The sequence below is a fragment of the Sturnira hondurensis genome, unplaced genomic scaffold (genome assembly GCF_014824575.4).
Source record: "Sturnira hondurensis isolate 20B ecotype Veracruz unplaced genomic scaffold, ASM1482457v3 Scaffold0010128, whole genome shotgun sequence".
Taxonomy (NCBI): Eukaryota; Metazoa; Chordata; class Mammalia; order Chiroptera; family Phyllostomidae; genus Sturnira; species Sturnira hondurensis.
This window is the reverse complement of record NW_028082759.1, coordinates 9551616-9572121: the sequence shown is the minus strand read 5'-3', so window position 1 is coordinate 9572121 and position 20506 is coordinate 9551616. Positions and strand designations below refer to the sequence as shown.

The 20506-nt window shown below is 41.3% G+C and overlaps 2 protein-coding genes across 9 annotated transcripts in view; both read left to right on the top strand.

The window, feature by feature from the left end:
* Positions 1–10166, top strand: part of TRIM2 (tripartite motif containing 2) — a 119175-nt gene extending 109009 nt beyond the window's left edge. For all 6 annotated transcript variants that reach the window (XM_037058370.1, XM_037058371.1, XM_037058369.1 and 3 more), the window contains exons 11-12: positions 4433–4573; positions 5731–10166. In XM_037058370.1, coding sequence (XP_036914265.1) covers positions 4433–4573; positions 5731–5883 — 294 coding nt within the window. In that variant the 3' untranslated portion in view covers positions 5884–10166. The remainder of the gene's footprint in view (positions 1–4432; positions 4574–5730) is intronic.
* A 234-nt stretch (positions 10167–10400) lies between these two features.
* MND1 (meiotic nuclear divisions 1) overlaps positions 10401–20506 on the top strand; it is a 50423-nt gene continuing 40317 nt past the window's right edge. For 2 of the 3 annotated variants that reach the window (XM_037058207.1, XM_037058209.1), the window contains exons 1-2: positions 10401–10475; positions 15418–15483. In XM_037058207.1, coding sequence (XP_036914102.1) covers positions 10473–10475; positions 15418–15483 — 69 coding nt within the window. In that variant the 5' untranslated portion in view covers positions 10401–10472. Of the gene's footprint in view, positions 10476–14072; positions 14151–15417; positions 15484–20506 lie in introns of those variants that run through there. The other variant, XM_037058208.1, reaches the window with a different exon arrangement.

Below are 20506 nucleotides of genomic sequence, written 5' to 3'. Positions count from 1 at the left end.
TGGTGGCAATGAGTTTCTTAATTTGAAACTGTGTAAATGGAGATGACTTGAAAATTAAATTTGAAAAAGCAATTGCTTGAACTTGGAGAGGCAGAACTTTCCAAAACTTAATATTTTATGACTATTCAATAATAAAAGTGAGATCAATTTTTCCAATTTTCTGCATCATAAGGCCTTTCAAACAAGGCCTTGTCAAAGTTTAACAAAGATATTTAAACAAAGTCTGAACAAAGTTCAAACAAAGACATTTAACTCTGCCACTACAGAACATTTGGGGAGGAAAATAGCCATCGCATGTGTTCATACAGCACATCTCCTACTTTGTAGAATGCTTTCACACAGTCAGTGTTCCTAAGAGAACAATGCCCACCCCCTTTCCCCAAATAGCATAGCACATAGGTCTAAAGATTTGATCTTTGTTTTGAACAAATCAGGAAATAAAAAAGTGGTTCAGAATAAATTTCTCACTTATGGAAATGAGAAAATGTTCAGTAACATTTAAGACCAGGCTTCTCAGTGGATGCATGTTCTGCCGAAGGTTTGCCAGGTGGTCATGGGCAGTGTACTGGCGAATGTTTTTAAGAGTCATATTTCTACCTTAAGGGTTTCCTTCTGCTTTTATCAACTGATACTGGTTTGCACTTATCAAAGTGATATAAAATTTTCCTTGTAAGTGTATTTAAATTTTTTAAAGTTTGGACTTTAAAGGAAGGATAATAACGAAACAGCATAGGTTCTGTGCCAGGGACTAAGGTTTGCAGTTGGAGACAACCATGAAGCAAGTAACATTAAAATGATTAGTCAGTGTTGGTAACTGGACTAGATGGAAAGGACTTTTACACCCAAAGGTACTTCCTCTTCTGGGTCCTTAATGGCTTCATTTCCCCAGCTCATTCCAGAAGATGCCTTTAACCTGAGGGCATGGAAAAGCATTAAGCTTTTCTGATGGTTATGCCAAGCCCCAGTGCAAAGAGTAGACAGGGTACAGTGAGCTGTGGAAATGGGGCCGGACAAGGCCCTATCTTGGCTGACTTCCAAGATTGCCCTCTGCCTCACCTCTCCTGAGTTTCTACCAGAGTAGTGGAACTCCACCCCTACTACTCCCAGCTCCCTCAGTGCCCGTGAGCCACGTATTCTCACCTGCTTAGGACATGTCTTGAAGAAGGGAGGAGAGCAGTGGGAAAAGTCAATGGCAGGGGAGGAAGGAAACTGACAGCAAAGAGGCACACAGACTGGGCTTGTGTCCCTCCTCCTGGGGGTCTCTCACGGTCCTATGCAATGAGCATAACTGTCAAAGAATGACACAGGCTATTACTGCATGCTGCCCTTCCCTCAATTTAAAGAGGCATCATTCAATGAATGATATGAGGGCCCTTCACGGGAAGAAAACCCATGTATGTACATCCTAACAGTGCAAAGGCCAGCAGACGGGTTGCCACAGATGCTCTTCCCTGCCCCCTGCTGGAAGGCAGTGATATTAGTCAAGTTGCTCTTTTCTACAAAGTGCACCTGTGGCCCCGGAGCCTTTCCTGTCCCCAGGGTTCCAGGCAGCCTCTATGAATCCGAGGCACTGATATTTGGGATGCCCCCTATTTATCAGCCCTGCTGACACTGTAGGAGGAAATAAGACATGAAGGTAACCAAAATGCAAGGCAGATAGCAATAAATAATTTCTCACAAATAGGTACATATAAATTTCTGTAAGTATCCAGAAGAAAAGAGAAGATATCTAAGACTATCAGGGAAGACGTCCCAGTGGAATGGTATTTGAGGTGAGCAGAATTTGGAAATCAGAAAAGGATTATCATCAACGTTATAAAAACATACCATAAATGCTTACTCCAAAAAGCAAAGCTATAAAACATAATTTCAGGTCATATTTCTGCCACTTAATGTGTTTACAACTTTATAATTTATAATAATTATAAATTATAATAATAATACTTTAAATTATTATAAATTATTATAATTATAATGATATTGAATAGCTGTCCTTAATTTATAAACAGTTAATGACATTTTAGATGGAGGATATAGGAAATGTGAGAAATTTATAATTATTGATTCTGAAAATTCTTTATGTTTTCAGTACAGTAGAGATAGATTATTTTAGTTAAACTCAATTTTCCTCTTACTTCAAATCAGTCTCCTTTTTTGTCTTCTCTTTGATAACCATTGCCATATAACTTTTATAGCTAGTTGGAGTTTTTTGTCTGTTTTTTTTGTGTTGTTGTTGTTTTCCATATAACACAGAGCAGTTGGCAATAGTTCTGGATTCAAGTCACTTCTCTCTCTTTTTTAAAGATTTTATTTATTTATTTTTAGAGGGGAAGGGAAGGAGAGAAGGAGAGAAACATCAGTGTATGGTTGCCTCTCGTGCGCCCCCTGCTGGGAACTGGCCTTCAACCCAGGCATGTGCCCTGACTGGGAATCGAACCACGATCCTCTGGTTCGAAGGCTCACACTCAATCCACTGAGCTACACCAGCCAGGGCTTCAAGTCACTTCTCTTGATAAATGTAAACACTATACCTTTAGGTTAGGGCTACCAAGTGGTCTGGTTAATTCTTTAGCTACCTTCATTATGTAATTCCTTTTCATGGCAAAACAAGTAAGACTACAATGGCATCATCCATCATTGCAAAATGACACAGAAGCACCCAAGCATTGGGATTATGCCAAGGGAAATCCACTGACTCAGAGAGATAAATACAAACAAGCCAACAAAAAGATTATTTGTGGGACTTAAGGAAAGGATCAGAGAATGATAAATTGGATCCTCACCTGCATGCAGACACTCCTATTGCTCTTTAAAATTAGAGCATTTTACGTGAAAGGAGATAAACATAGTCAGGAGAGATTTTTGAGAGATTTTTGAAACCATTACTCAATACTTTAGTATTGAGTTGGCTAAAAGTTTGTTTTCTCCATGCATTAGCTCTGGTCGTACCTAATTGTCTTGAACTTTATTCGACCATTTTGTTAGGTTGTATTGTGACAGCTGTCATATCAGTGTGCATTTAAAAATGATCAGAATTGGTGAATTTTTGTACAGCCATTTACAGCCATTTTAATACTGAAAATGGGAGACAACACAGAACATTTTTGGTGTATTGTACTTTATTAAAGAAAAATAAAAATGCAACTGAAACACCAGAAAAGGATTTATGCACTATATGGAGAAGGTGCTGCGACTGACAGAATGTGTCAACAGTGGTTTGCAAAGTTTCTTGGTACTGTGGACTTTTTTGGCCAAATACTTCATTCCTGTGGGGCTGTCCTATGCATTGGAAGGTGTTTAGCAGCACCCCCGGGCTCTACCCACGAGAAGCCAACAGTGGGAGGTAGCCGACACACTCAAAATATCCAAATCAATAAACTTACTGGTGGAAATGAAACATGTGTCTTTTATGGAAAAAATGTGACAGACTTTTTGGCCAATCATAAAAGCTGGTTCTTGTCTTTGTCCTTTGCAAAGAACCACAGAGGTAACTTGCTTACTTGGCCAAGTAATTAGTTCAGGAGGGGGTCAATTCAGGAAGTGGTCATGACTCTTCTTTACCTTAAAGTTTAGCTGCCTAGGGATTGAAGTGTCTCACTTTCCCAATATAGGTGACTGGAAGAGAGTCCCTTTAATCCTTGCTGACCACAGAGATGGCTGTAGGAGAATTGTTTGAGGGTCCCGAGGTCATCCTCATATTTGATCTGCATTCTGATGTAGTGCCCTACCTCCATCCGTTTTCACCTTTGAGGAACTCTTCCTCTCCTGGTGCTTTGCCTGTCGTACTTGCAGATTGCTAATGAGTAATCCGTCCGTGGAGGCTGCGTAGTAATGCGAGCTTAAAATAATATCCTGAAGACATTTCAGAATTGTTGAGTATCATCTGAATCATCAAGATAAAATTATGCTTACTATACTCTCATCATCAAACACATTCATTCGCTCAAAATCAGTAATAATAGTAATACGAACATTGAATTACCTGCAACACCCCACTGCTTGCCCCATACCAGATTAGAGAACTTGTGTAAGAGTTCTGTTTGCCTCCCTATTCTGTCCGCCTCCCTTCTCTCGGCAGCCTTAGGGTCATAGAAACTCTATTTTAATTAAAATATATTGTGGAAAAACACATATAAGCCCCTTTTTGTTCCTCACCCACTTCCACCTCTCTCCGTCTGTGTGTGTGTGTCTCTCTCTCACACAGTCGATATCTCCTGTTACGATTTGTTAGGTCCTGCCTACTCTTTCTTGTTGTATTGACTTAGTAAAATGGTAACAAATTCTGAGGATCTGGCCTAACAAACACCTCCTACCTTCTGACCCACCTCTGAATTAGTATCCATCTTATTAGAAAAACAATGCTTTTTGAAGTTTAGGCATTTATTTAAAGGCAGAAAGAATAATATGTTGAACATTATAACATTTTGTGTAGGTGTTCAATCAGGAAGGAGAATTCATGTTGAAGTTCGGCTCGAACGGAGAAGGGAACGGGCAGTTCAACGCTCCGACAGGCGTGGCAGTGGACTCCAACGGGAACATCATCGTGGCCGACTGGGGAAACAGCAGGATCCAGGCAGGTTCAAGTGCTCACTTAGTGCGTGGGGGGGGATTGGTGCTTGTTAAAAGTGGAGAATTAGCGGTCCCCAAATCTTAATGTTTTGAGTTCTTCATTTGGTTAGGTGATAAGACCATAGATAATCTCACAAGAAATGCCAAACTAAGGAAGGTGGAATAGGAAGAATGTTGGGGTTGGGGAGGTGGGGGGCAGAGTGGGGCCTGCCATATAGGACAGGAGACGATTTGACTGTGGGTGGTGGACACACATGCAATACACAGATCATGTATCATAGAAACGTACACTTGAAACCTATATGATCCTATGAACCAGTGGCACCCTAATAAATGTAATAATTTTTAAAGGCAGTATATCACCAGAGTGAAACCCTCTAAACCAGGCATTTTTAACATGGGTCCCACAGACCCCCCAAAGGGGTTTGTAGATAGAATTCATGAGGTCCATTGAACAGAAATATTATGTTATTTTTATTAACTTCTGATTAAAAATTATCATTTACTTTAATTATGAATATAGGCAGTAATCACAGTGGTTTCTGTAATATTTATAACTTTGTCATCCAGAAATCATATAGTTGCAAATTATCAGATTACCATTTATGCTCATCGCTCCTTCATCCAGAAATGATATAGTTGCAAATCTCAAATTATCAATTACGCTCATCACTACTTCAAAACAAAAAGTTCTTATTAGGCCCATCAGTATTTCTTATTGTTTAATGTGTTGGTTCCAAAAGCATACATACTACTGTACTCAAAATTTAGTATAGTCTTGTCCCAGCTATACCTAGGGGATTATGCACATGCTTCTATTTCAACAACATCAGCATCAAGAGTTTCTAACTCCTGGCCCTGGCTGGTGTAGCTCAGTGGATTGAGCGTGGGCTGTAAACCAAAGAGTCGTCAGTTTGATTCCCAGTCAGGGCACATGCCTGGGTTGTAGGCCAGGTCCCTAGTGGAGGCCATGTGGGAAGCAACCACACATTGATGTTTCTCTAACTCTCTCCTTCCCTTCCCCTCTCTCTAAAAATAAATAAATAAAATCTTTAAAAAAAAAACACAAAAACACTACCATTTGGGAAAAAAAGTCTAACTCCTATGTCCTAATATTCCTTCAACTTCTCCTATAACACTCTGACTTTGTATTTTTGACAGGTTTTTGATGGAAGTGGGTCATTCTTGTCCTACATTAACACATCCGCTGACCCCCTCTACGGCCCCCAAGGCCTGGCCCTGACTTCGGACGGCCACGTTGTGGTTGCAGACTCTGGGAACCACTGTTTCAAGGTCTATCGGTACTTACAGTGACGGTGGGCAGCCGGACCGCCCCTTCTGGAGGTCTTGCACTATAAACTGGAATGGATTTCTCGGCGCGGGACCAGATTACACTAGACTTTTCACTAGAAGGAATCATTGGTGAACTTTCCAAGGTTATTTCTGAATGTAATAATTTCTTTAGAAACTGCATATCTGATTTCTGGAATCGATCATTAGGGTTAAAAAAAGGAGAGAGATCTCTTCTATTGAATCTATAAAAACTACAAAGTTTCACACCTGTGATCTATGGCTTAGGACAGGGATTTATGTAGTTAAACTAATTTTGCAAATCAAACAAGCATTAAAAGAAAACCTAGAAGATTTAAAGGTATTTGTTAATCTGGTGAATGGTAGCCTTTGTGCAGCGCTTCCAAAAACAGAACAAAAACAAAATCTGTTGTAGTTATATACTTTAACCTCAGTCACAAGACCTGGGGGATCTTCTAACCTCACTTTTACACTAAGTATGACTCTTGTGACATTTTTTTGGTTATCAACACCTACATATGAATTACTTTAGGAAAACAAATAAGACTGTCTTACAAAAATCTTCTCACCTGTGACTAGCAGGCCTCTGAGGTTAGCACTTAAAAATAGATGGAAATTTTCCATCCTTCCCGGGTTAGATCAAAGATCCTTTTGTGTGTGTGTGTTCTTTTCACCTTCTCTCTTCTGCTCACCTTGTATCAAAAACAAGGTACATTTTCAGGGAAGCCTGAAATTCCTAGTGCTTTGAATAGCATATTACTATAGTAATGGTACCTGCTGGTAAACAAACAGCCCAACTCCAGGTCAATGCACTGGAATGTAATCAAGAAAGTTAGTCATGTTCCTGTGCCATGTTCTCACATGTGTCTCTCCTCTTCCACTTCATGAAAGCGAAAGGTTTACCTCCTGCAAAATGTCAGCACATGTAATAGGACACCAGTATCCTAGGACAGAGAGCCATAAGTAGCCCTTTGGAGGACGGATGGTGTCAACCAAAGGCATGTGGTTGAGTAATGGTTTCCCCTTAGAAAGCAAGTGTTACCAAAGTTGTGAAAGCATTACAGGTAAGGGCATGCTGTGGTTATTTATCGTTGTCTAATGACTAGTAGAGGCATTAAAGGACTATGTATACATGATTAGGGTAAGGTAGAATGTATCATATATATACCTATATATATATAGCTGAATCTTTGGTGTATTGAGATAGGCAGCACTCGGAAAGGCAGGAGCATCACGCAGCCTTTCTTCAGCACATTCCTTTCCGGAGCAGCTTCTGGCCGTCCCAGTAGAACAAGCCCTAAAGCAAATTTAATTTTTGCCATTTTCTAGGCATGGTGGTATCAGCTGACTTGGCATCAGAAAACCGCCTTCTGGTCTTTCAAAAATAAACGGGAAAAACAAACACAGGTCAAAAAAACCCAGTTGAACTTGAGTTACTTTTAAATGAAATATAAGTGCGTTTTGAGAAGTGTTCAGAATAATTTAGTCAATCATTGATCTGTCACTGATACTGTAAAATAAGATGTGGTTTATTTTCACTGTTTAATTTTCTACTCAGTTCTACCAAATAGGATGTCACGTTTGGCATTTTCAGTAATGACTTTGGGATCTTTTTTCACTGAAAGCACCTTAGAGCTGTACTGTAAGAAAACATTGCCCATATGTATAATTATATGAATGTGATGTTTATTGCTTATTAATTTATGATTCAGTCATTCTCTTCTATAGGAATTTTTCAATTCAAAAAGGAAATCTAGTTACTTCCCATTGTCTATCAAATGTATGCCCAAATCAACCTCTGAAAAAAATTTCAGAAAGATTTACATTGAGTACTTTTTTAGTTAGGTAGAGTCTTCAAAAGATTTAAGATTGTGATAAAGTTATAAAATTCAATAACATTTTTAGAGCATTAAGATACTATTTCCTAGCATTAGTGAGATAAGTCTTTGAATATAGATGCTCATGTGTAACAAGTGCCTGCCAGGCGCCGGGAGCTCTTCCAGGCACTGGGGACATAGTGACGGAGGAAACAAACTCCTGCCCTCTTGGAGCTGACCCTCTAGGGAGGGAATGTCATCTTATTACTATTCTGCCCTTTATTAATATCCTGCATCTTGCCCTTTATTATATTCTGCATATTCTGACAAGCTAGGCTTTTGATAGCTCCTAGACTATTTAAAAGAAAACTTTTTAAATTGGTTAAATTAATTTTAGCTGATTTTCACAAGTAAAAATGACTTCCTATTTAGATTTGTCACAGGTTATGGATCTTAAGACTAGTTTATTTAAAGGGTTTTTTTTGCACATTTAAATTATATATGTGAATTTAGAACTTAACCAGCCATCTTACCATATCATGCTGAGTATCTCAACTAGTAGATTGAAGACAGAGCTAATTTTTTTACATGTCAATATTGGCGCAAACTGGAATGAAAGAATAGATACTTTGATTCAGACCTGTTTATCTGTTCCTAAAACACATGCTAAGGGCACTCCAGGAAACATTATATTTCCCCCCCAGATATATAATCATAAATGTTAAAATATGTATAACATTTCATATTTGGATACATATGTGCATTTACTGTATCTCCTGGTAAGCATATTTTAGGGGGAAAGTGCTGCTAAGATACAAATAGGCAAGATTTAAGTGAAATTTCGTCACATTCTATGGAAAATGGTTTCTGGTAAACTGAGAAGGATATTAAAGTAAGTGACTTTTTTTCCGGGCTCCCATTATTGCTTGATTTCTTTTTGTCAAGTGTACAGAACCTGTCATACACTCATGATAAGTAGCACTGAAAAGTTACCCATTCAAATTTCCCCTGGGCACTAGGGTAAAATACTGCCAGTTAGAATGTAAAGGTCAATGGCATTGCATCCTCTCCCCATACGGACCTCCCCTGCTGGACATGGGGTGGTAGAGAGTCACTTGACCGTTTAGAAACACACAAATACAAAGCCTTTATGACTGTTTGCCATTTTTTAATGGTACTTAGTATCTTGATCAAACTTCTGTCTCCAATAACTAAGCCCCCAAGTTCCTTATTTTTATTTATTCTTTGACTAGATTTGAGGCAAATAAATACTACAGGTCCATGAAACTAGAACACACTTGCTCCTACTACTAAATATACAGGGTATGTCCTAATATGGAGTGAACTGGAACAGTGGTATGCCAGCAAGTGACACTGGACCCTTGGCATTAAAAGGGTCCCACAAATGCTTTGGTAATGCCTACTGAGTTCTTGGAAGGAATGCCAAATAAACATCAGGTCCTCTGCAGATTGCTTCAAATGGGAAAAATCTTCGTACGTTTGGACTCGATATTATCCTCTTTATTCACCAGCTTCTGGAAAGGGAGGAGTATTTTTAGTTTCATAGTTTTTAAAAAGGTATTTCCAGGCAGGACAAAATTAGAGCTATTTGCTGCAAACACGATCTAATTTTGCTTAGACCCGAAAGTTGTAATACTGTTACATTCTGTAAACACTGCAGGGTTTTAAATTTTACAATTATTTTAATATTTTTGATAACTAGGAGTCTAGTATTGCCATAAAGGAACTAAGTGCCCATTAAGGATTTGTTTGGTATAAATAAATAATTTTTTCGTTTGTTTTAAATGACAGTAAGCTACAAATCATGGTGTTAATAAACTTTCTGAAGATGAATTGTGTGGCAGTGATTGTGAGGTTTGTTTGTGGAGAACGTATGAAAGCTATTAATATTCTAAGGCCGATGAATTATTGGCTATGTTGTTCCAATGAATGTACAGCACTTTCACGGACCTTTGAAAGCAGCACAGCCTTAAACTCGCTTTTGCTTTATGACATGGAATGTTCTGTCATCAACGAGAGTGTGTTCTTGTAATAGGATTCCTTATATAATTCTCAGTTCTACAGCCTTTCAATCCTATGTATGAGTACAAAGGTTTTTGCTTCCTTTATGTTCTTTTTAAATTTTGTACATTCCATCTTTATACGTCTGTTTCAGATGTTTTGTGTATAGAACACTACGCCTTGCCCTCATTGATACTGATTGATACATTCTCATTTGTTCTTTTATGAATCAAAATGCTGACTGCCTATTTAAAGAAAAGAATAAATGCTGTGCATCGAAGTGTTTGTATGTTCGTAGCTACATACGTACCACAGTATTTTGGATGCTTTAGTCTACAATAAAACTTTAATTCTGTCTTGAAACAGGAGAAACAAGATTCATGTGTATTATCTTTATCATGCACAAAAAAATCTCAAATCATTATAATAAAGCTTGTTTTCTCCGTTTCCGGGGTGAATGTTTATTTAATATACTGTTTCCTAGTGGAGAGAAATGAAAGAATGTTCTAGAATGTGTGGAAGCTAGCAATACCTCAACGAAACTATACTGAGATCCCGCCACACCCCTGCCGGCCTCTTCGTGGGGCCACCAGGGGTCGCTGCGCGCCTTCGGAGCGAAGGTCGGTCTTTCTACCACCAACTCCCTTCCTTTGCCCCGCCCCCGGGTCGGTGTTGGCGCCAAAATTACACTCTGGGCGAGCCCCGCCCCTCGTCCCCAGCGCGGTCCCGGCCACGGAGAAACGCGCCTACGCCATGGTAAGGGCCGAAGCCACGCTCCCGGGTCCCCCTCCTCCCCAGTCTCCGGGCTGCAGGGATCCGGGTCCTGCCGGGGTCCGTGGGCCTCACCCGGAGGATCCGCTAAGGCCACGCCCTGGCCACCCCGCATCTTCCGGGCGCGACGGGGCGGCCCGGAGCGCGTGCCAGCCCACCTGTCTCCCCGAGCAACCCGGAGGCCGAAAGTCAGCACTGAGACGCGCGCGCCCCACGCGCGCCCCTGGGTCGGACTGGGAGCCGCGGGGACGTCCGCCCTTCTGCCCCGGCGGCTCTGTCTCCCTGCGAGTTAGCGTTTGCGGGCGTGGCCCGAGTATCTCCCAAACTCTGCGATCTGTGCGAAAGACGAGTCACTTCCGAACCTGGGCCCCTACTCCCCTCTTTCGGCCACCAAGAAAGTGCAGCCCCTTATGAAGAAGTGGGAAAGAGAAGTGTCAGCGAGACGGGGCGGAACGCCCTGAGTCCCAAATGGCTCTCTTGGTATTTGACAATCGAGTGTCTGTGTGCATCGCAGCGTGTAGAACACGTTTCTGAATGGCTCGTTTTCAAAAGTACTCCAGTGAATCTTCATTTTATGCCAGTTAGATGATTTCTGTGAAATCCTGCCCCGGGCTGCAGGTCTGTAGGGAGTTGGTCGTTTTATTAGGGCTTCACCGCAGTTAGCTTGTGCTTGCGCGCCGTGATTGATGGGTTAAGTGCTGGTAAAGTTCCAAATCGTCTCTGAAGTTAAATTAATGTCTTTGTGGTCATCGAATCATTTTCATAACCTACAGAGTTTCATGCTGTTCTTTCTGCTTCTGTTGGCAGAGAATCAACATCTAATTAAATGGATCAGGACTTTAATATCTTAATTTAGTTCAGTAGGCGTTATTTTGCGGCGCTAATGGTAGACGTGGATGTAGGTTGTATACAGTGTTTATTTGAAGATACTTGTCCAGATGTAATTAGAACTGATAACGGCTTCTTTGTGGTTAAACTACCATCAGCCACCTGGGCGTGAAATTATGTAAGAAGCCAAACAGGACCACCCTTAGATTTGTTACCAGTGCTCTGTGATACCGTATTTCTCTTACAGAGTTCCTGGCCTAATGGAACTGACTACTGATAACTATGCAGCGCAAATGCATTAACTTTGTCCTTTTACCTAATCTCTCTCTACTCATAGACCACTTTCTAATGTGCTCTTAACTATTCAGATTCTTAACTTCCGATAATGGAGGAATATGAAACAAATAAGAAAACTTTCTGTAAGCTACATGCTTCCTATTTTTATTAATGATTAAGAAACAAGTGTTGTTGGTCAAAGATAACTTTTTCTCTTTCCTGGTTGTGGATTAATAGCCGTTTTGATTTAGTTGGGCTTGCAGAGTAAATGATAAGTTCAGGCATATTTTCGGAAGTGGAGAAATTTGATGTAGTCGGCCACTTCTGAGGGTTGCTGGTATCATCTACTTTTAATTTTGCAAAATTTTATTGTAATTGATCAACAAGGCTGACTTTAGGAATTCTGTAACTCTTAATTGGAGAAAGTTCCTTTGTCCTCAAGTCAAGTTTTGAGTCCCCTTACGTACTAATTTGAATGCATCTCTAACACTATCAGGAGATTTTCTTTCATCTTAAGTATTAAATGAGCTCTTCTTTTTAAAGAGAAATTTCTAAGTATGGATTCATATGGCATCCTTTCGCACCAGTTATTTTAGTTCCAGCCACGATACATTGCTACTGTGGTTAATAGTAAAAAGTGTTTGTAGTCCTAAAAGAGACTGGTGAATAAATGAGCCTGAAAGCAAGGCACTTGGATGATACAGCTCATCCGCAGTTCTTGAGTAACTTTCATGGCTGCGAGCTGAGTGTTAAGAGCGGTCCTAAAACTGTGTCCAGCACACTAGATTTCTCTCACTGTCTGCCCCTGGGTGGCAGATTCTTGTGGAGTCAATAGGTCTCTCCAAGGAACTATTTATAATGCTAAGACTTTAGGGTTAGGAGCCTTTTCTAAAGCTTTGAATCTTTTTTTTTTTGCTGACACAGCCACAGACTAAAAACCTAAAGGGATTCTCAATGTTCCTTGAGTGCACCCGATGTGGCCTCTAGATTCTGGGGTGAGAAAAGTAGTGTTCTCAATCCTAGGGCACAATTAAAGCACCTGGAAAAGATTTTTTAAATTAGCATGCCCAGGCTGAGGCCCCTTCTCAGAGATTCTCATTCTGTTCTTATGGGATGTGCCTGGGCATGAGTGTTTTTTAATACTGATGACATGATTCTAATGGCAGCTTGAGACCCTGTGGACTAGTGGAATGACCTGAGGGAGCCTTCAAACTGAGTGTGCGTTTTGCGCTTGGTTTATTCGGGTACTGCAGAGGCCACCGTAAAAGGCCTCTGATACAGCTGATGAAGCTGTATTGAACTCCAGCTCTCCACCCTATGTTTAGTGAACAGGTCTACCTGAGATTTTTCTGCTTTACCTCTCTAAGCCAGGCAATAAATGGTTATCACAGAATCTCTATTTATTATTTCACCCTGTATCGTATTTATGGGAGTTCAGTGGATGTTGTGGGGTTTGGGGACTAACAGCCTCAACTTTTAGGGTTAGGGTTTTAGATACGTGGTCCTGATACTAGGGCTTGACCTTTATGTTGGGTCTGTCTAACCCGGCACTAAATTCTGAGCAAGCAGAGGCAGTTCATGTGCTGAAGATTTTCATTCTGCTGAGCGAGACCAGCAAACACACCTTTTTAACTGGAGTAAGTGCCTTGATGAAAGTGTCTCCTAGGAACACAGAATGGCACTCGGCCCAGCGGTGCTCAGGGAAGTTCTCATAGAGGATGTCTGAAGGAAGCCTTGGGTGACTTTTCAGAGTTTTGAATAGGTAAGAGGAGAAGGTGTTTCAGTAGAACAGCATTTTTAAAGGCACAGAAATGGGAAAGAGCATTCTGTGAGTGGAGAATTGCAAGGAGTTTTTGTATTACAGCTCAAATTGCTTAGCTCTCCATGTTTTCGTGGTAAAATTTGAGGTGGGGAGTAGCACCTGTGAGAGTGGATTGGGGTCAGGCAATGTGGGGCCTTTGCAGGTCACTCCTGGGGTACTGGGTGCTTCTGGATGGTGGGAGGCATGGAAGGCTTTTGACAGTGTGGAACCTGGACTTGGAGGTTGAGACGAAGTGTGCTGGGGCCCTGCAGGTATGTTGCAGGAGGCAGATACTGAGGGCCCGAGTTGAGGTGGTAGGAACGGAGCAGGCAGTGTGGTGAAGGAACCTGGGATGCGTGCCGGACCTCTGCTCTGGCTTGGGTGGCACGGTGGCATCCCACTGAACTCGGGATCTAGGCCAGCAGGTCTGGGGTGTAGGTGTGGGAGAGGGGGAGTTCAGTTTAGGCCTGCTGAGTTTGAAGTGCGGCCAGCAGGCAGGTAGGCACAGGAGGGCAAAGCTCTGGAACGCACTCAGGGACTCATCTGGAAAGATTTCAGGACTCTGCGTGTTAGTAGAAACCATGGACGCCAATGACGTCAAAGGGAAGGTGTGGGGGGGGGGCATCCCCGAGGAGCCCTGGGAAGCGGCAGTGTTGAGAGGAGACAGAGAGAAAGGGGGGAAATGTAGACTTGAGGCTACTTCTTTTATCCGCACGACTCATCAAGGAGCAGGGGATAATTTTATCGCTGTGAAGGTGAGCTGGTGGGTTTCTAGGCTCTGCAAGCAGGAGAAAGACTCACACTCTGGTATAGATTCAGAATGGCAGTCCCAAACCACTCTCTCTCCATGTCATGGGCTCTCATTTTCTGGTGGAGGTTTTGGTTGGAGAGGGTCAGTCTTTCATTGTTTTATTTATGTCTGCTTTTTAAGTGGTATAAAGTGTTGTCAAATTTTTTTATGTGCCGTTTCTGAGGAAAATACAGCTCTTAAGAAACGTTAGCGTGGAGTCCTCTCTTAGAGCGCTAGAGGTGATTGTTCTCGTTCTCTCCTGTCATTTTCTGCGAGTCTCTGCATTGAGGAAACCTGGCTCTTCTTCTACTCTTTTTATTTTGGACTGTATATGCAATATATAGTGAAGTTTATTAACATACATTTTAGTTACCTGGTATCTTATTTCAAGTCGGCTAGAAGAATAATAGTAACCCAAAGTAGGCTCCATCGCCTACTTGGGAAGGTTTTCCTTTCTCTAGCCCACACTCTACAATGCCAGATGACTGTCTTCCTAAAACGCGATTCTAATACGGCCACTCCCTGCTTTAGAAAGTGTGCCGCAGCTGTTCATTGCCTAGAATAGTATCCACTCTCTTCCGCTGGACAGTCAGCCTTCCAGCATCTGAGCCCAGACTACCTTTCTCACCTCACTGCCACTCCCTCTTCTTCCTGTGCCGTACAAAAGTCATCCACGGTCTCCGTGGAGCATTCCGTGCCTTAACGTCGTGCCTGCGTGTGGTCCGTGGTCTGCCGAGGACACCGTCCTCACCATTTCTCAGCTCACCCAAGTCCTTCTCATGCCCAGCTGTCCCAGTGAACTCTCCTTCCTCCCTAGGTGGAATCAAGTCGTTCTGGCCCGAGTAGTAGTTCATTCTGTTCTGTGTGACAGTTGTGCGTGTCACACGTTTGTTCATCAGTTGTACGTAGTTACGTCTGTTTGTTTTCTTTGAGACATTGTTAGTCTTTTGCAGTAAACACAGTGATTTGTCACTGGGTCGTTTGATAAGTAATGGATTTCTACGAAATGCCAGGCTCTGTCTCAGGCAGTTTTTGTTGTGCTGCCGCACCTACCACAAGGCTTGGGGTGGTGAGTGAAACAGTCAGAATCAGTCTGGGGGCCTGGCTCTGAGCGCTGTCCAACCTGCTGGTATCGGACAGGGTCATTCATGAAATTTTCGATGTTTCGGACCATGTTCTTTTAAACTGCAGTGTTTACAAAACACAGTTTGGGTCTTGTTTTTGTGCTTTAGTCGAAGAAGAAAGGACTGAGCGCAGAGGAAAAGAGAACCCGCATGATGGAGATTTTTTTTGAGACGGTAAGTCACTTTCCCTAAGATTTTCAGTGTTTTGCATAATTTTTCCTTACATGTATGTCATCCAGTGTTAGCCATACCTTTTTATTAGAGATCAATACTCACCAATTTCCTGAAGAATGAATAAAATTCTGCAAACATTCATGGCGCTTGTGGGCTGTGGGGCACGAGAGGACCTTACCCCAGTGTTCACAGGGCACCTCCTACCCCGACGCCCCAGCACGGCACACCCAGAACTCTCTGAAGCACATTCGATTGTGTCCTCTTCCTGCCTGCAGATAATGAGAACAGCGCACATCCACCGAGTGTCTCCTAAGTGCCAGTCACTTGGTGTCGTTTGTCTGATTGCATCCTTTTTAACTCTATGGGAACAGTACTGTTGTCATCATTCTCATTCTACAGGTCTGGACATTGAGATACAGCTTAAAATACTAGCTCTGGATCTCAAAAAATAGAAGTGATGATGGTACGAGGATTTAAACCCAGGGAGCGTCATCTGATTTGAAAGGCAGGGCTGCATACTGCTTGTTTGCATTTATGACTCAGTCTATGGTGTAACACATATGTGATGGTCCGTAGGCCTCCTTAATTCTTCTGCTTATTTGTGCCTGCCACAAACAGGGGATGTGTTTGAAGTCTCCTCTCCTGAGTGGTAGAGCCAGGGTTCAGATTCAGCCACTTGGCTCTGAAGCCTGTTTTCTGTACCAGGCTGCGATACAGTGGCTTTGCTTAGCTTCCAGGGTAAAGTCCATGCCTTTGACCTATGAAGAACATTAACTTGGGTCTCAACCCACTACCTGACTGGACCCTCAAAGTCTAGTGTGGCTCCAACCTACTGGCTATTTTCCTTGAATATCAATGTGAAAAAGATGGGGAAAATGGCAAAATAGAATATGAAATTAATAAGTAATGATAATCCTTGACATTTTCATTTTAATAATGCAGATTCTCAGTAAAACAAGTGAAATGTTCTGGGGACCTTTTCTTTTTAATAAAGATTTTATTTACCTTTGGAGAGAAGAGAAAAGAGGGAGAAGGAAAGGAAGAGAAACAGCAGTGTGTGAGAGATATATCCATCAGTTGCCTCTTGCACACCCCCACCTGGAACCTGGTCTGCAACCCAGGCATGTGTCCTGACTGGGAATCGAACTGGTGACCTTTTGGTTTGCAGGCCCGTACTCAATCCACTGAGCCACACCAGCCAGGGCAGCCTTTTCTTTTTAAATTATTTGCCCTCTAAGTGTGATCTTACTTATCTCACATACGATGACAAAAGTCCTTGGCAGTTCACAACAGACTATCATATTAATGAGGATATGACTAGAAAGATAAATTGATGAAATTTATACACGGGGATTATGATTATTTGTTCTGCTGAGTTGAAATATTTTCCCTATGGTCTCAGAGCAAAAAAAGTAGATTTAATTCCTGCCAGGCAGTAGCAGGTTGGGGCAAATGCTGAGGAAATTATTTTGTCCTTTCTGATACTGTTAAAATTTTCTCAAATATCAAAATTGGCTATTTCTGATTGCAAACTTTTTCAATTCTACTCTTAATTACAGTCATGCACAACTCACCAATGGGCTACATTCCGAGAAATGCTTTGTTGGGTGATTTTGTTGTTATGTGAACCCAGGTGGTAGAGCCCACTACATACCTAGGCCACGTGGTGCAGCCTGTCGTTCCTGGGCTACAAGCCCCCGCAGCATGTTACTGTAGAGAACGACGAGATGGAGTCAAGCACAAGAGAAAATGGTGCAACAGACGCAGTGAACACAGGATGTATGAGGCTGCTACCAGCACAGCGTAGCATAGCATACTGTTTCACAGCAAAGTTTTTTTTTTTTATGAACAGAGAGAGTACACTCTAAAATAATGGTAGAATGTTCAGTATAGTAAACACAAAAACCAGTTACAGTCCTTACTATCAGCATCAAGTGTTACATACTGGAGAGAACTGTGTGTGTTCTACTGACATTCAGCTGGCAGTGCAGTGGGTGTTACCCCAGCCTTGCCACAAGCCTGTGAGTAGTGCTGGCGCTACTGGGACCACAGCTGCAGTGTCACTGGGCGGTAGGAAGTTTTCCGCTCCATTGTAATCTTACAGGACATTGACCAAAGTGTCATTATGCAGTACATGACTGTAATTGTATTGATCGGTGCATCGGTTGGTTTCAGTTCATATATTCCTATATATAATCATTCATATGATATATATATATCATATATATATGAATCTATTAAGGAGGATGATAATAATGGTATCCAGCTCACAGTGTTGTTAAAAGAATTAGATGAGATAATCTGTGTAAAACATTGCAATGCCTAGGTCATAAGAACTTAAAAGTTATCTAGTGGTATCTTACACATAGTTTTTCTTTTCTTTTTTTGTAAGGGCTAGAATTATTGTGATCATCTCTCCTTTATTATGTTCCTTTAATGCTGGGGAGAAATAATATATACTTGTCCATTTTCTGTGTCCACTTAAATGACCACATTTGAGTTCCGCGGCCAGCTCTTGGCAAGCTCACTTATGAACACAGCAACCACACACCGGGGCAGCCGGCCCGTCTGGGGCCCGTCCTGGACAACCACACATGGGCCGGTATCTCAATAAGGACGTGACCTGCTTCCAGGAAATCTATAGCGTTTGCACATAGGTTTGATTCATTGATTTTTTAATGCATCGGAGGCCTAAATCCGGTAATTCGTTGCATGTTCTCCGAGACCCTAATGTGTTATTTTCAAACAGTTTATTTCCAATGTGTAAAAGTTGGTTTCATGTCCTAAGACCACTGACTTAGTATTTTCCTTAATGTACTAGATCTTAAATTTAGTGAGATAAAGTTACTTTTTCTACCATTTTATTATGAAAGGTGAAAGAATTTTACAGTGATACCTATGTGTTCCACACCTAAATTCTACCATTACCGTTGTACTCTACTTGCTTCATGACATGTATATTCACCTGCCCACTCCTTTATCCATCCATCTGTTTGTCTTGGGGAGGTGTGTGGAATGTATATCCAGGTACCAGTCTTTTGTGAGTACTGTCTTCTCATCAGTATTTTGCTTTTCAGTTTCCTAATAGTACCTCACATGAGCAGAAGTTTTACATTTTTATGAAGTCTAATTTTCATCCTATTGAAGTCGCCTTTTCAAGTTTATTTTGGAAGAAATAGATCCCAGATTTTCATAACAATAATCACAATAATTCTCTCCTAATTACTGAATATTTCTGTCTTAAATATTTCACTTTGTTTATCTAAATCTTTTTCACCACCGTAACCAAGCTTATTAGAAAAAGAAAGGTGTGACTGTAAGGGTAACACCCTACATGTATGGATCCCCGTAGTTTTTGCTGAGGTGGACCTGTGACGTGTGCCGATGAATGATGGATAGGCAGTTGTGAGTTACCTAATTTTCCTGTTTAAGTGTAGCTCTTCCATGAAACTCCCTGTAAACAAGCCTTGACAGTTACCTGCTGTGCTTTCAGTTAGAGTTGCTAAATATGTAACATGATATATGGTAAGCAAAGTACTGTTAGTGTTTTTTTAGTTTATGCAAAACTCTCTTACTTGCTTTGGGTTGTGGTTCAACTTCGTGTTTACAATCCTCAGTGTTCAGATTTTTGGTGGGGCTAGAACAGAAATCATGTCCTTACAAATACATGATAGGTTTATACATTGTTACATAGAGAATCTTATGGCTTTGAAATTACAGTATTTTTATCTTCCTTATTTTTCATAAACACCTCCAACTCTTAGGGACATTTTTGTCTTATCTCAAATTTGAGATATCAGCCTTAGCTGTCCTCTAATAAAGGCTCATATTTTCAAGACTATGGCCCAGAAATGGGTTTTAAGATTATTTTTACTTATTTTATTGTTTTTTTTCTTTTTCTTTTTTTATTGTTGTTCAAGTACAGTTGTCTCCGTTTTACCCCCACCACACTCCCCCACCCCACCCATCCCCATCTCCCACCCTGGATCCTACCCGCCTTTGGCTTTGTCCATGTGCCCTTTATAGATGTTCCTTGATGACCCTTCCCCGTTTTCCCCCTGTGATCCACCTTCCTCTTATTTTTATTGTATTTTTCCCATCACCATTTATCGCCCTTAAACCCCTGTTCTCTCCCAGCAATCAGCACACTTGTCCATTTCCATAATGTCCATTGATCCCTCCCGCCCCATCCCCCCCCTGTAGCTGCCATCCTGCTCTCTATGAGTCTGTCTCTGTTTTGCATGTTAGTTCAGTTTGTTTTTAGATTCCACGTATAAGTGAAGTTATATGGTATTTGTATTTCTCTGACTGGCTTATCTCACCTAGCATAATGTTCATTAGGTCCATCCATGCTGTTGCAAAGGGTAAAATTGCCTTTTCTTATGCCCCGGCAGAATTCCATCGTGTAAATGTCCCACCGTTGTTTTTTCCACTCACCTACTGATAGACACTTGGGCTGCTTCCATTTCTTGGTGATTGCAAATAACACTGCAATGGACACAGGGGTGCTTATGTTCTTTCAAATTAGTATTTTGGGTTTCTTTGGATATATTTCCAGAAGTTAGATCACTGGGTTGAAAGGCAGATCCATTTTTAATTTTTGAGGTATTTCCATACTGCTTTCCACAGTGTTTGCACCAGTCTGCATTCCCACCAATGGTGCAAAAATGTTCCCCTTTCTCCACGTCCTCATCAGCACTTGTTTGTTGATTTATAGATGATGGCCAGTGCTGATGGCCAGCACTTGGTGTGAGGTGATATCTCATTGTGGTTTTAATTTCTCTTATGATTAGTGAGGTCGAGCATCTTTTTGTATGTCTAATGGCCATCTGTGTGTCCTCTTTGGAAAATGTCTGTTCAGATCCTTTGCCCTTTTTTTAATTGAATTGTTTGGTTTCTTTCTTCTTTTTTTTTGGTGTTGAGTTTTATAAGTTCTTAACACATTTTGGATATTAACCCCTTATCAGATGTATTGGTGAGTATGTCTTCTCATTCCCATTCTGATGCTTATAATCAGTGTCAG